The sequence below is a fragment of the Ischnura elegans genome, chromosome 3, assembly GCF_921293095.1.
Source record: "Ischnura elegans chromosome 3, ioIscEleg1.1, whole genome shotgun sequence".
Taxonomy (NCBI): Eukaryota; Metazoa; Arthropoda; class Insecta; order Odonata; family Coenagrionidae; genus Ischnura; species Ischnura elegans.
Genome location: NC_060248.1, coordinates 122,646,272 through 122,662,084, shown reverse-complemented (window position 1 = coordinate 122,662,084; position 15,813 = coordinate 122,646,272). Strand labels below are relative to the sequence as shown.

General features: G+C 39.3%; 1 protein-coding gene across 1 annotated transcript in view; it reads left to right on the top strand.

Annotated features, from left to right (window-relative positions):
* LOC124156481 overlaps positions 1–15,337 on the top strand; it is a 73,084-nt gene extending 57,747 nt beyond the window's left edge. The window contains exon 2 of the mRNA XM_046531052.1: positions 14,156–15,337. Coding sequence (XP_046387008.1) covers positions 14,156–15,151 — 996 coding nt within the window. The 3' untranslated portion in view covers positions 15,152–15,337. The remainder of the gene's footprint in view (positions 1–14,155) is intronic.
* Positions 15,338–15,813: the final 476 nt, after the last annotated feature.

Here is a 15,813-nt window from a genome sequence, read left to right as displayed (position 1 = left end):
GCCTGGAGGACCGTGGTTCCTTTCCCGGGGAAGGGTTCTTTTTCATCCCAAATCAACTTTAATGACGCTCACTTTAGCCTGAATCACAGGATCAGCTATTTCCGTCCCACAGAACGATAGTTCCAGCGATAGGTTTATAGGGATCAATTCACTCGCAAGTTAAAGACAAAAATTCTATACCCCTGGAAAGTTGTTGACGTCATCAGGTTTTTACTTAAGCCTGAATAACAGGATCAGTTTTTTTCCGTCCCACAGAACGATAGCTCCAGCGATACGTGAACAGGGACCATGAAAAGTGTTCGCTCGACCCATCATTTTCTGAATCACACGGTCATTCCCACCGTCACTTTCTCCATCGCTTATTCCGTCACTTTCCGTATTTATAACTCTCGTTCAATTAAAACCCAAATCTGGCGTAACAATCGCTTTTAGTTGCCTTGCGTTCTGCTTAGCTGGAAGACGGTACCAGCGATGGTTCTAGCGACGGAAAAAGGGACTTGCCGAGTGATTGAAAAAGGGATAGGATTTCCACCATTGGAGCGATCGCTGGAGTTGTCCCTCGAAAGGGATGGAAAAAATGATCGTGTGAATAAGGCTTTAGTAATCCGTTAGGTTGATGAATAGAAGAGGTGGGTGTAATTCGTAGTTCTTGGGGCACTTCGTAGCTTCAAGGTCATTGGACGGGAACGACCTATCACGTCAACGAATTTCCACGACCCTTTGCATAATATGGCTGACGGTTCGAGGCTTCCTAGAGTATGGTGAGATTGCTATGAATCTAAAAACGGAAAAAAATATTATTTATGATTCGGTGAACTTAATCAGATTCAGCAATAAAAGTTTTAGCCAACGTAGTTTATGAATCTCTGGAAGTCGCTGGTGAAGAAAATTCGTCTTACATTGGCGCTGCTGTATCTAAAATATATTTTTATAGTCATTTACCTGTTTTAAACATCATGACTTGGGGAATTTGGGTTAATGGATTATTGAAAAAATGAGATAGTTAAGTTTTTATCGGGTAGTTCGGTTAATAATTAGCAAAATTAATGAGCCATAATGCCTCACAATGTAGCCAAATAAGTTTTCCCCCCCTACTCCATAAGATTTTTATAAGTCTTCTCTCTTCTCCCACCCTTCTTTGCTTTTCCTCATTGCTCACCAGTTCGATCCATTTTATCTTCATCGTTCTTCGTTAGCACCTCATTTCGAATGCTTCCACTCTTGAATTTTCTGTTGTGAACGTCCAAGCCTTTTGGTTAACGTTACGATTTTATACTATTACGATGTGAAAGGTTTTTTCGCCAAAGAATAGGGTGGTTTCCTATCATTTTTATTGCCTAAATCGAAATATTATTACTCCTGGAGTATGTATTTCACGCTTTTTGATTTTTAAATGACGATATCTATTTTTCGCGATTAAATGAAAAGTGAAACTTTTCAAGCGCGCGAAAACGCGACGGCTAAGCATGAATGATGAAAAATGATGAGGTCGTTCTGGTTCCCGCTGTCGCAAGTGAGGTGACCTTGTGGCGAGGCTTTGAGCGCTGATACGACGCAGGATGCTAGCAGGTAGCAGAGTACCCTGCTGGCTGGTAGCGCTTGGCTTAAATAAGGATTATTAATACCTTATCAAACGAAGAAAACTTTCCGACCTTAGCCAGGATTATTAAGACATGTTTCCCTGAGATCTATGCCTCATGCATACATTGGTAATCTCAGATGATGATGATATAAAACTCCTATCTACTCGTATGGAATCTAGGTCTCTGTGACGTCACGTGGAGTGGCATCGCATGGGCGCCAATCTGGCCTTTTTCAAATGAGGATAAAATTGACCATTAACATTCGTCTAAACTGAGATTTCTAAAACCAAATAATTTGTATATTATGAATGCACTAATGGTGGGTAACGAATCGCAATCAATGCCTTTCGTTTTCTTTGATGAAGGAAACTACCCTATTGCCTAAGAGGAGAGATGCACGATGTCGAGAGCTTAATGAAACCTGTTAGTACGCGGATATTATATTTTCTGTGACGTGATCATAACCATAAGATAGATCGTAAACAATTTTCTGGGGAGAGTCCGAAGACTCCCGGTTCTTCAGCAATTATTTTCAATGTGTGTCAAATGATATGGCCGGTTAAGTTTCCCTGTCTTCTGCCCAGGATTTTCTAAATTCTCTCCTACTCTTCTTTGAACTCCCCCATTGCTCACACGATAAATCCAGTTGATCTTTATCATTCTTCTAGAACACCACATTTCGAAAGATTCCAACCTTGATTTTTTCTGCTGCTGCCATCGCCCATGTCTCAATAACATATCGATGGCTAAGTTCTAACAACACGTATCTTAAATTTGGCTGGTTTGAGTCAGGTATCTTAAACAAAGTGTAATAACATTTTAAAAATAAAATACAAGCAAAGAACAACTCTTTATTTGCAAATGAATGCTTCTTTTTCAGATTTATGAACTTTTGGTTTTTAATTTCAGTGTGCAAGTTAATGAATTAATAGTTTTTTCGCTCTCCTGAAAAGTTGCTATTTTTGAGATAAGTATTGTTAGAACTTAGCCATCGATATAGAAGTTTGCTCTAAATTAAGTCCTAATTAATTGCATCCTGACTCCCAACGCTTATATTTCCAGCAGTAAGGAGATTAATAATAAAGAATGGATTTTCACAAAGTAAAGCCAGAAACCATCAAGTTTAGTAAGGAGATTTCTCTTTTTGAGTAATGCCCTTTTCACTTGGGCTGTAATACGAACTAAAATCATCGTCTGTCGCTGGTCACATTCCTACCCAATAGTAGAACTCCTTCCCCTCCTCAATTTATAGTTTTCTAGTTTCAGTTTTGACTTCGCCTCTGACATTCTACTGCACACCAATACTTCTGTTTTCTTCGCATTGATTTTGAGTTTATATTGTCCTTGTATTTTCCATAATTAATTAATTTTCTTCTGCTTTCTCTGTCTCTGTTCTGAGTGCTTGGGAAAAGGGTAGTTTCCTTCATCAAAGAAAACGAAAGGCATTGATTGACTCGTTAACCACCATTAGTGTATTCATTATATAAAAATTATTTCGTTCTAGAAATCTCAGTTCAGACGAATGTTAATGGTCAATTTCAACCTCATTTGAAAAAGGCCATATTGGCGCCCATGCGATGCCACTCCACGTGACATCACAGGGGCTCAGATGCTATATGAGTAGTCAGGAGTTTCACATCGTCTGAGATTACCAATGCATGCATGAGGCACAGAGCTCGGGGAAACATTTCTTAATAATTACATATTAAAATTGGCTATGGTCGGAAAGTTTCCTTCGCTTGATAGGGTAATAATAATCCTTATTTAAGCCAAGTGCAACCTGCTAGCAGGGCACTCTGCTATCTGCAAGCAGCCTGCATAGTAGCGGCGCTCATACCCTCGCACCAGGGTGGCCTTACACGGCGGCAGCCGGAACCAGAATGATGTCACCCGGGCTTTTCCAAGCATTCATACTTAGCCATCGCGTTTTCGCGCGCTTGATAATTTTCAATTTTCATTTAATCGCGAGAAATAGATATCGTCATTTAAAAATCTAAGGGAGTGAAATACGTACTCAAAGGATAATAATATTTCGATTTAGGCAATAACCCTATTGTCTATAAGCCTACAAAGCTATGTTATGCCCGAATGGCCGCGTGGAATGGTTGCAAAAATATATTGGGTGCTGGCTTGCGCAGAGTATGACGTAAGGGATCATTGAGATAACGAAGTTTCCTCTGTGAGCCTCTGCGCCGCTCAATTCACCCTCAATCAACCGCAAAACTCACCAGAGGATCATACCCGTCCGTTCGCTCGATGACTCCGCTGAAAACCGAGACGCAATGCACACAAAAAGCTGTCATATAGGAATTAAATTCATTCTTGAGCGTTTAGAAATATTCCAACCTAAAAGAAATCTACATACTCTTAATAATTTTTTCAAAGGCGATTATTTTAAAGGAATCAGTTTTTCACAGCACTGAAAAATTAATGGAATGTTTACAGGAAAAATATTTATATCTAAACTTAAAAAAATAATCATGATGAAAAGAAAATAATCATGATGAAATGAAAAGATAAAAAAAAATCATGATGAAAAAATCATTTGTTCCTTTTTTGGATTCTTGCTCATTTAAATTTTCTTTCTTTTTTGAAAACAATCGCTAAAGCTCCCTTAATTTCTAGCATTTCATTGATTATATCCAAGAAAAAAAATTACAAATAATTCCACGATGAGATGAGTTTCTTAAATTCTAAAAATCGAAATCATTTAACCAATTTCGCAAAATTCGTGAAAATTGCAAAAAGAAATTCATCACGTCTAATCGAACAAAGCCTCAGACTAAGGTCGTAGATTCGAGACCTGGGCATCAACATATGATTTCGGAAATTAAATTCCTTACCAAACCCAGAATCACCATTGAAATCATGTTGCATTGCATGGTGTTCTGTAAATTTGACGTGAACGTGAGGACAAATATATATATTCAGAAGACAAACCCTTACACAACAGCGCCTTATTTCCCATATGTGAGAAAATGCGCTGAAAAGTAATGAGAAAGTACTAAGAAGGGTAGGAGATAAGAAATGCTTCGTAAAAACCTTGTCAAGAACTACCTTTTGGGCCATATTTTGAGAGACATGATGGCCCGATGGAGACAATCGTCGAGGGACAAGTGGATGGCAAGAACGGAGAAGGAAGGCCATTGTCGAGCGTTTCGAAATATTTCGATCTAAAAGAAGTCTCCATGCTGTAACTAGGACTTCCGTAGTATTTAATGTTTATAAAGGTTTAAAAACGAGTGATTTGTGATTTTTCGGGGGAGCGAGGCAGGAGAGAGGGGATCTTAAGGCGGAAGAATCGGGTAATGGGCAAGTGCACAAAGTTATAAATGCCAGCCAATTAGGAGGAGAAAATTTGAAATTGCCCGCGTACATAATTATTGCCCATTGACAATGTCACAGTAATACATTAATGGAAATATTGGCGTATAAGTTTCAGCATGAATCATATCGTTAGAGAGAGGGGGACTCCCTTCAGGTAGCTCCAGTTAAGACTTTTCATTATTCTTTGTGACGGCGAGTTTTACAGAAAAAATTAGCAGCAAACATAAATTAGAATTTGTGAAAAAATTATAGCTTGAAATTTTGCCCGCATTTGAAAGAGGCCAGATTGGCGCCCATGCGATGCCACTCCAAGTGACTTCACAGGGGCCTAGTTTCTATACGAGTAGATAGGAGTTCTACATCATATGAGATTACCCATGCATGCATGAGGCACAGAGCTCAGGGAAACGTCTCTTAATAATCACACATTAAAACTACCTATGGTCGGAAAGTTTCCTTCGTTTGATAAGGTATTAATCCTTATTTAAGCCAAGAGCTACCTGCTAGCAGCCTGCATCTCCGCGGCGCACAGTGGTCCCAAATCGAAAAAAGCTGGCCAAAAGTCATTTTTTCGACTTTTTACGAGGAAGTTTTGAATTATGTATTCGGATTCTGCAGGATATGGCCTATAATATTTTTTACCTGATAGGTCTGTGTGATTATTATGTTGACCTGTGTAACCCGTCAAACATGGGCATGTTCAGCCTAAAACGCCCGAGGCGTAGAAATAGTCGATTTTAGGGTAATTCAACTTAATAAATGACTATTTTAATTTCATGGGATTCATCTGTCAATTTTAATACGGTAAGTTTGCATATTTTTTCACAATATTATGGTAAGTTTTGTTCGTTTCAGAATTTATTATAACTATAATTAATTATTTATAATGTTAGCTATTTTTGGGCCTATTTTTAGTCAAATGTGTCAATATAGTTTCGTGCTCCTCCGTGCCCCTCAAAGATTCCTATGCTTAATCCTTAGGAAGAGTATGTACAACAAGATGGAGAAAAAAAATCTTGCCTATACTTGCCTGTCCGACATCTAGAGGGTTTTAAGTTGAGCGGTGCACCGCTCCGCTGAGGGCGGCTGGCCGGCGGCCGGCGGGAGACAGTGGCATTATCGCTCAAATATTCCTGTATCGGTAGTCAAACTTGTATGGTGTATACCTAGCATAATTCTACATCCTGTACGATTACATAAATCAAGTGCTTCACGCCTATCGTATGCACACTTCTCGTTTGTGCTCTCACCTTCAAATATTCATGAAACCAATGAGGGCCGGTTTTCATGCTCTTAATGAGAAACATTATGAGTGATCAAAAGTGACTACTCAAGTCCTCATGCGAGAACCTTGCAGTAACCACAAGATGCTTTTCTCTGCAAAACTTTCCTTATATTTTTATAGAGAAGAGATCCCTTGCATGCTGTACAGCGTTGTCAGCACGTTATTCCGAAATAAGGTATTGGCGCTAAGAGAAATAAATGCTCCCTAATGCCAAGAATTATTCACAGAATCATTTCAACAGCCCATAGACGTAGATAGGATTGAATTCGGAGGGAAAAATTCGTCTAAACCCACCAATGGAGCGTGAATCTTGCTCGTGCATTTTTTAATAATAATGGAATGAGGATGACGGCCTCCCTCACCAGAGCCATTGCATGGATGTGGTGAGCATTTCCCACTCAGTTTTACTTAATGATTTTCTATGTGAACAAGTGCTGTGCTCCGAACTCTGTTAACACGGCTAACTCGAGAAACTTCTCCTGTCCAGATAATTAAAGCACTTGGTTTGCCAATATTTGGCATTCAAATTTCAGGATACGCCGGAAACTCAGAGGCAAGTCTATATAAGCTTTATATCTTTTATTCAATGTCAAATCATAATTTCCGGTTTATTATTGGTTAAAAATAGACAACTTTTAGAAATCACATTCATCGTTTCAGCCGTAAATACTCCTGTTAAATTTGAATTATGGGTGCCGCAAATTTTTTCGTACCTTGCGGTGTACAATAAAAATACAGAGAGGAAAGAATAGTCATTAGCGAAGAAGAAGGAATATGTCGTGGAATATTTGAAAACAAGATTTCGACTGAATGAAATCAAGCCTGCAAAAAATATTCTGACGCGTTTTGTGCGAAGAATGTTTTCTCGAAATACCTGAGAAAGTGGAATCAAAGCTCGAGGACATGAGCATTGCAAAGAGATGTTCAAAAGCTGGTTGCAGAAGGAAATGAAATTCCCTCCAGAAGCATATCAATACCTCCCTCTCGCATCTAGTGAGTGCAAATTATTACCGTGTATGCACAGTCGGTAAATATATGCAGTGTATAAAAATAATCACTTATTAATCTCAATCATCATATTTTTAAAAGTGAAGTTATGATTCAGGATTTAATTTCAGACAAGATGAAATTACGTGTAAATATAAAATTATAATCAATAAGTAAGAAATATTGGACCCGTTTCTATAATTTTGAAAAATCTACGAATAAATGCTTTATGTGTATGAAATGTATTATTAATGTGATTTGTAATTTTCACGACGGGTATCGATGAAAGACTTATTCATAGACTTTCAGTGATATTAAAATCTCTGTCCTGCGGCTATGAGATAAATAATGAAGACTTCAGCCAGTGTTGCATTGAAATAGCTGAGCTGTGCATCGATTATGCTTGGTATTATATTCTCCTCATGGTAAATAAAGTGCTGATAAATGGAACAGCAATTTCCAAAGAATCCTTTCTTACAATTGAAGTTTTAACGCAGGAAGCATTGGAGGCCAGGAACATAGACATGAGTAAATTCCGAGAGCATTGTACAAGAAAATACCCAAGAATGTTAAATTATGAAGATATCTTTCGAAGACTCCTGCAAATATTTGAATCATACATTTTAATTACATCAGGAGTTACAAAAAAACGAGGTCAGCCTATCAGGTGAGGTGAAATTTTGCTAATTTTAAGTGATTCGCAGAACGACAATGAGTCCGATGGTGTGACATCGGGAGACGATTATTTTTAAATTTGTTCTTTGTGATACATGAAAGCCATTTTATTGCAATTCGAATATTATTATCCTCAATGTTCTTAATACCAGTCATTTTATTTCATCTCATGTGACTTATCAAATATATGGAAGCCAAAAATGAGTGAGTGTGCACTTTTTTCCGATTTTGGTATCTCACCAACTATGCTGATGGTCGCGGGTTCGAATCTCACCAATTTCGTGTCGTAAATTCTATAATGGGTTTTAACAGCAATTTATACATCTTTTACCTTAAAATTATACTAATTTAAACTCTCCATGAACACCAAGTTATCACCAATCGCAATGACATCCATATTGAGATTTTCTAAAAATTGTTTAAATAATAACAGCTCAAATAATGATAAAATGAAGAGACATCGTAAAAATAATGCCAAAATCAGATTCAGACGATCAAAATCAGTGGGAGATATCCACTTTTATTGCTGTTTTAGCTAAAATTACGACGTTATTAATTTTGGCCAGCTTTTTTCGATTTGGGACCACTGTGCGGCGTGCCGACTTAGCCGTCGCGTTTTCGCACGCTTGAAAATTTTCACTTCCATTTAATCGCAAAAAATAGATTTCGTCATTTAAAAATCTGAAAGCGTGAAATTCGTACTCCAGTAGTAATTATCTTTCGATTCAGTCAATAAAAAAATAATAGGAAACCACCCTATTCTCCCGTTGATTCAAAATTGACCGAAATCCACGCAATTTTAAACCAGGTTCCGCGTCAATTCTTCCCATGATCGTCTCTAATGACTTATGGGAACTGGAACCGCGCCATAATTTTAAATATATACCGGCATGAACTGGTTTACTACGCATAATTTCGTTGTATTTCTTTGCGTATATTTTGCTTTATTCTTCGAGGGAAGGGGAGTAAATAATTCATTTTACCTCACCTAAAATTGCTGGACATGAAAAGAGAGGAATGGTTCTCAATGTGCAAAATTTCTCCGTCGGCGGTATATATTGAGATATCCTGTAGAGATACAATGGGCAATATTTGAGTAATTACGAAACGCTAAAAGAAAACAAAATGCATTTTTTCGGCTCCTTAAAACCAGAGATGGGAAAGAATTTAAAAAATGTAATCGGTCTCCATTAAAAGTATACTGTCTATATAAATTTAATATATACTATATATTTTTAATAAATAACAATTATCAGTTACTCTTTCAAAAGTAATCACTGGGATTAAAATTTCGATTACAATTAAGTTTGATTTTTCTCCATTACGTCATGCATTAACTGTAAGTATTTTCTCAAATAAAGAGTAATGACATCCTAACCATCATTTTAACAATTACATATGCGATTGCATCAATATCATTAGTCAATTTGGTTTGACGCAGCTCTCCATTCCTCTCTCCTATCCTCTATCCTTTTCATAGCGACGTATTTCTTCTCTTTTGCATCCTTTATAACCTGTCCTATGCCACTCATTCGGGGCCGTCCCTTGCCCTTCTTCCATTCCACCTTTCCTTCATCGATTGTCTTCATCAGTCCAAAATGCCTCAAAATGTGGCCAACTAAGTTTTTCCGTCCTCTGCCTACGGTTTTCAGGAGGCTTCTCTTTTCTCCCACTCTTCTTAGCACTTCCTCGTTACTTACACGGTCAATCCATTTTATCTTCATCATTCTTCGGTAGATCCACATTACCAACTCTTGACTTCTCCCCAGCTGTCAACGTCTAAGCCTCGCTTCCATAGAGAAACATTCTACATATGTAGCATCTGATGAATTGTTTCCTTACTTCGACGCTTGTACTCTCAGCTGTAAGAAGATTCTTCTTTTTGTAGAAAACCCTCTTCGTCTGCGCTATTAAACAATTATATACTTATAAAAGACATAAAATCATAGGACTAATAAATTTTATTGTCCGTAATTATGAAATTGCCTTTAATTTTTTAAGCGTCCCTCTTAAAAACTTTACGGCAATTTCACAATTACGAACAATAAAAATTTATTAGTCGGATTATTTTATATGTGTTAAATGTTTCAAGCAATTTTTGCATTTTTAACAGAACTCTTTTTATAAATTTATACCGAGGCAATGTTTAATTTGTTTCTCTCAGCATTCCGCTGAAGACCACACCCATCCGTCCATTCTTAGCCTTCCTTAATATGCTGATTATTTCGTCTGCTGCTCTCTCTCTTTCTTTTGGCTTATTTGCGAGTGCCAGTCCATTCAATCATAGGTCTCCCATATAAGTCATCAACCTAAAGCCAAGCATAAAATCCATTTTCCATGTTACAAATCTTTAACTCGGAAGTGAAGTCCGATTTCCTGATTTTTCAGGAGGGCAGTTTTAAAAGATTTTGAAAATAATTAACCAATAATTGCTAGAAGTTTGGGTAAAAAGTTTACAACATTTTTATACCAAAATGTTATTGGTGTAGTAACCTAATCTCTTTAGTACGTAATTACTGGTGAATTTTTTTAAAAGATCTTGAAACTGTTCCCCGTGAAAAATTAGGAAAACGGACATGGTGTTCTTTACTTTCGAGGCACAGAAATACGTATTTAGAAAAAATACAAAAATGTTTTACACACCTACACTATTAAAAAGTAGTACAACAAAAATGATTATATAAACAATAAACATAAAAGTGTTTGATAACACTTCTGACTTAGAGAGAGAACGTAATTATAATTACCTTTTTATCGTTGAAAATGAACTGATGCCGTTGTAACAGGGATCGCCACCAAAAATTGAATGAGAATACTGATCGTTGGGAAAAACGAAATTCTTTGAATGTATTGATTATCTTTATTTCAGGCGGATTGTATATGTCGCTCCATTTTTTTCTACACATCTTCATTTCTCACGCCAACTAGGTGGAAATTCCCATCACTCTTCATCAGAAGTTACAACTGTTACCACCACCTATACAACGGCAAACTTGAATACGTGTGAACGCTTTTTTGTTAAAGCTGCCGCATTAACCACTATTCAAAGCTAGTAATGTAAACGGAACAGTGGCGTAAGTATGAGGGGGATGAGGGGATAGATCCCCCCCTAAGCCACAGAGAAATTAAAAAAACATTTGAAACTATTGTCCAGTTTTGACATGTAATAACTGCTCCTGCTTAAAGTTAAATATTTCTGCGCAGGGTTGCGTGGTGGAGGGGTTGCCAACCCCCAAAGCGTATATCTAGTAACACCACCGAAACGGAACATTATATTTTGTGAACTATTTTGTGATATAAATTTGGTTAAGCATGGTCAATTGTGTTTTGTCTGTGATGCTTTCCGATCTAAATTAAATTAAATTGAAATCATTTTTCGTCGTCGTTTTGTCTGCGTTGAGAGTTTTTATTGTGTCCACGTGTCCACATCCAAATAGATGCCCAAGCTGCCACTGCGCTATTTCGCGAATTCGTGATTATTTTTCCTGTTTCGCGACCATCCCTTCCGATTTTAACATAACGTGTAAAATAGGCCCTAAGTTTAAGATTAATTTGTATTTTAATTTGTCATAGCTGGAAAATTTATCGGAAAATATGAATAAATACTTTTTCACAAAATGTTAACCTCCGAAAATTTCGATTTTACCCAGTGCATGTTTCGACCCAATGGGTGGGCCATAGCCCCTTTATTTCCCCCTCCCCTCCCATAGATGCTTATAAGCAACATCAAAAATGTTGAAATTTTCTGCACTATTTACTGAATATCTAAACTACGTATTATTTTTGGTGTAAATTTTAAGGACAATATATTTAGTTGCCACGATAATTATGATTGAATGCAAAATTTTCTAGTTTTCAAAATGAAAAATCCTGAAATTTGATTTCACCCAGAAGCAGCTCTGGGTTCGAAAGGATTAAAGTAATGAAACCCCGTTTCTACTCCTGGGTATCCGCAGAGGAGAAGTACGTATATCCATATTGAGCATTTTCGATGCCGGTCCGTCCTGAGTGACGTAGACCTTGTTTTATTCTCGTTTCCGCAAATGGACGAGCTCATGTTATTATTCCCTTGTTTGCCTTTCTGGAAGACGGCCTTTGATAGCCAGCGTCAGTCTGTCGCCTGCAGTCGTAAGTGTGAAGCACCAGTGCGAGCGAATGTGCGTGCCAATCGCCTGCGATTCTTGCGCTGGTTCATATCGATCCATTATCCCTCTGATAACGATTTTTCATGGCACGCTAGGTTGCTCATCTCCATCCATTTGTTTCTTGAAGCGAATAGTAATGTCTGGGAAAACTACTCAGCCCGCATTGATGTTACAGATGTGATTTTCTTCCTAATCGATTGATCTATGCTACCAATCGACTCCTACTACTACTGGCTTCCGAAATCTCACCGATTTTCAGGTTTATTCAGAGTTTAGAAAAGCTATGACATATTGATCAACATTGATCAGCTTGCAGTCAAGATTTCTCGGGTTTTTAGACCGTGTAAGGTCTTCCATTTGGAATCCGATGAATCCCTGACGAAGATGGGTGAATTGCGCATGGAAACGTCTGAAGGAGATATCGAGGACATTACCCGGTGTAAAACCCGAGAAATCTTCACTGCCAATGTTCGCCGGGAAAAACAGACGTTACGCTATTGCGAGCTGTTTTCGGGGTATGTGGAAATTTAAACAAAATACAATAAAATATCAATAGATGCGGACTATTTTAATGTGAGTGCTCTAGCTTTTAAAAGATATGTAAGAGATAGTGTTTCATAATTCTCAGTGATAAACGTTCTTTATCTTGTTTCAATAAATGAAATCTATGAATTTAATTTACTTGACGCCTACATATATGCTGTTACTCATTCAAAAGCTATTAATATTAATAATTGTCTTTTTCTTGAATAAAAATTTTCTCTTCTCTTAATCCCATATATATATTTTTCAAATTTACTTTTACAATGGATTATTTTACTCGTTTAATGGCTATATTGTTATTATAATTATGAAATGTTGAGTGACTCCTCCATGTCTTTGACTCATCATGACTTTGCCACCGTAATTTCAATAGAATTCATAGGAAATCACGCCATAAAGAGGACACATCACCTCCGCTGAAAAAATGGGTATGAACTGGCACATTGAGATTTCAATGCAAATGTTCATAAGTTATGCCTCTGCATCTAGAAAAATGACAAGCTAATAACGGTTCTTGCACTTAGAGAGTAGATGTTTTCAACATTTTCTGCTGAACTTATTTTGAACTAATTGTTGAATATAACAACGTCTGCGGGTGAAGGTGAGGAGGGACTTCATGTGTTCATGAAAATCTCACTTTTTCGAAAATTGGTCATTATCTGGTTCTTGCAATAGGGTCTTCAATTTAAAAATTGTTTAATTTTAAGCATTCAATATTTATTTCTCTTCATAGCAACCGGATGCAGAATGGAAGTGTACTTTTTTTTATTTGTGGAATTCTAGTCATTGTTGTCTCGAAGGGTGATGTTTAAAGAAGTTCTAGTATTGTTAACGGGTTTATTTTCAAAGTCTGATTAGAATCGAGTTAGTTAAATACGAAGATCCAAGCGTGGTGCAGTGGAATTTTTCCTCATTGAAATAATCACTTGCAATTTTTCAAAAAATAAAATATTTATTTCGAATATAAAATTCATTCCGACTTAGGTTTCGATGTTACTTAATCATCTTCAGGGTACAAATGATGTGTAGTGCATACAATTTATACAATGTACAGTTAAAAATTGAATGAATTGAATGTACTTCACATCATATGTACCTTAAATATGATGTATCAACATGGAAACCAAGGTAGGAATAAATGTTATATTAGTGGAAAATTTCAATCGTTTATTTCGATATCGGGTTAATTAGTTTAACCATTTTACTACCAGCCCATTTCAGGGGGGATGTTTGAAGACTACCAAGCCTATTTTCCGGAATTTGCAACATTTCAGATTTTAAAATTTTTCAGCTACTTAATTTTATTTAATGCATCTAGATTTTTTCCCAATACTTAAGATATATTTATATCTTATAACCATAGATAGATTATGGGGGTTTACTTAAATTACAGCCATTGAAAAGGCCACAATCACGAAAAAAAGTGAAATAATTTGGGCCGCGGCCCCTGGCAGTTTTCGCTCAACCAGTCAGTGCCGATGTATCGGCCCGGTGGCAGTCAAAGGGTTAAAAAATCAACAGATATGATGGAGGGGAGTGGGGACGAGCTCGCCCCCCATTGAAATGAGTTTCGTGATCACTAATAATGATTTCTTTCTCCTTTTCCTCAGTCCCGGATGGGCGCGCGCAGTCCGTTCCGCGGCGTGCCGCAGTGTTTCCGCGCCGACGGCGACCTCATCGTGTTGGAGGACCTGCGCTGCCGCGGCTTCCGAATGGCTGACCGCAAGGTGGGATTGGACGCCGCTCACCTCGAGGCCGCCTTGGCCCTGCTCGCCCGCTTGCACGCCCTCTCCCTCGCCATGCGGGCCTCGGAGCCGCGACGCTTCGCCGCCGTTGTCGCGGGCGCCGTGCGCGAGGTGATGTTCACGCCCGAGAACGAGGCGTGGTACCGCGCCTACTACCGCTCCGCGTCGCGCGCCGCCTGCGCCGTCGTCGGAGACGCCTTCCCCGCCACCGACGCCTACCTGCGCCGACTGCGCGCCTTCGCCGACGACGGCTTCTTCCAGCGCATGGTGGACCTCGTATCTGCCGCGACGGCCTCGGACCCAGGAGGCCAGCGCTACGACGTGCCGCTCGTCCTCTGCCACGGCGATTGCTGGACCAACAATATCATGTTCCGCTACTCGGGAGACGACGACGACCGCATCGCCGAGGCATGCCTCCTAGACTTCCAGATGGCACGGGTGGGGTCGCCCGCTCTCGACCTGGCCAGCCTGCTATACTGCTGCACCTCGCGGGAACTGCGCAGGGCACATCTGGACCGCCTCCTGGAGCACTACCACGGCTGCCTGAGGGACGCCTTGGCCGACCTCGGGTGCGGAAGCGCGGCGGAGGAGCTGCTCCCCATATCCACGCTCCGTCGCGAGATGGCGCGGTGCAGTCGCTTCGGGCTGGGAATCGCTCTCGACATGATCCCCATCTCCACCTGCGACTCGGACGTGGCGCCCGACCTGTACGGCGGCGAAGCGGCGTCCGGCGGCGAGGCGGCCAAAGGCAGCGAGGACGGCCCCGAGAAGTATGACCTGCTCAAGGCGCCGCCCAGCGAGGAGGGACGGAGGCGGATGTCCGAGCTGGTGCAGGAACTGGTGGACAACGGCTTCGTGTAGCTCTCTCAGCAACCCAAAAACTGCTGATTCCCATGGAACGACAACTTATTGTCAATTTAAAAACAATTCTGTCGTGGATCCCGGGTTTTCTCCGCGTTGATTATTGTATGATGACGATGGCTTCGCCGACAATCCCAACCAGTGGCGCAGCGAGGGGGGGGGGGGAAAAGACCCCCCCCCCCGAGCTCAGAGAAATTTTTGAGTAAATTCATATTACTTAATTGGATTGATATTACCAATAGAATAGTGTAAGGATTAATGAAAATATCCCTCAGAAAGCCGTGAAACTCACCATTTTGAACCATTTATCTTAAAATTCCGCAATTTATTAATCTCGCTCCTACCGCTTATCCTGGTGGGTAGACCATACCCCCACACACCTTGGTATTAGTTGCACCTAATCCCCCCCCCCCCAGCCTAAATTCCTCGCTGCTCCCCTGATCCCAACAGTATCCTCAAGTCAGAGGAAGTGGCGGATTTAGGGGGAGGTCACACGGGTTATCACCTCCCCCCAAATTTTATCCAATTTTTAAAATTTTTATTAGTTTAACAGTTTTTGTATCCTACAAAAGTAGTAAATGGAGAGTTTAAAGGCTAATTAATGCATGGCTATTTTCAGATTTTACGTTGCATTAAACATAAATATTTTTGAGTCATTTTTT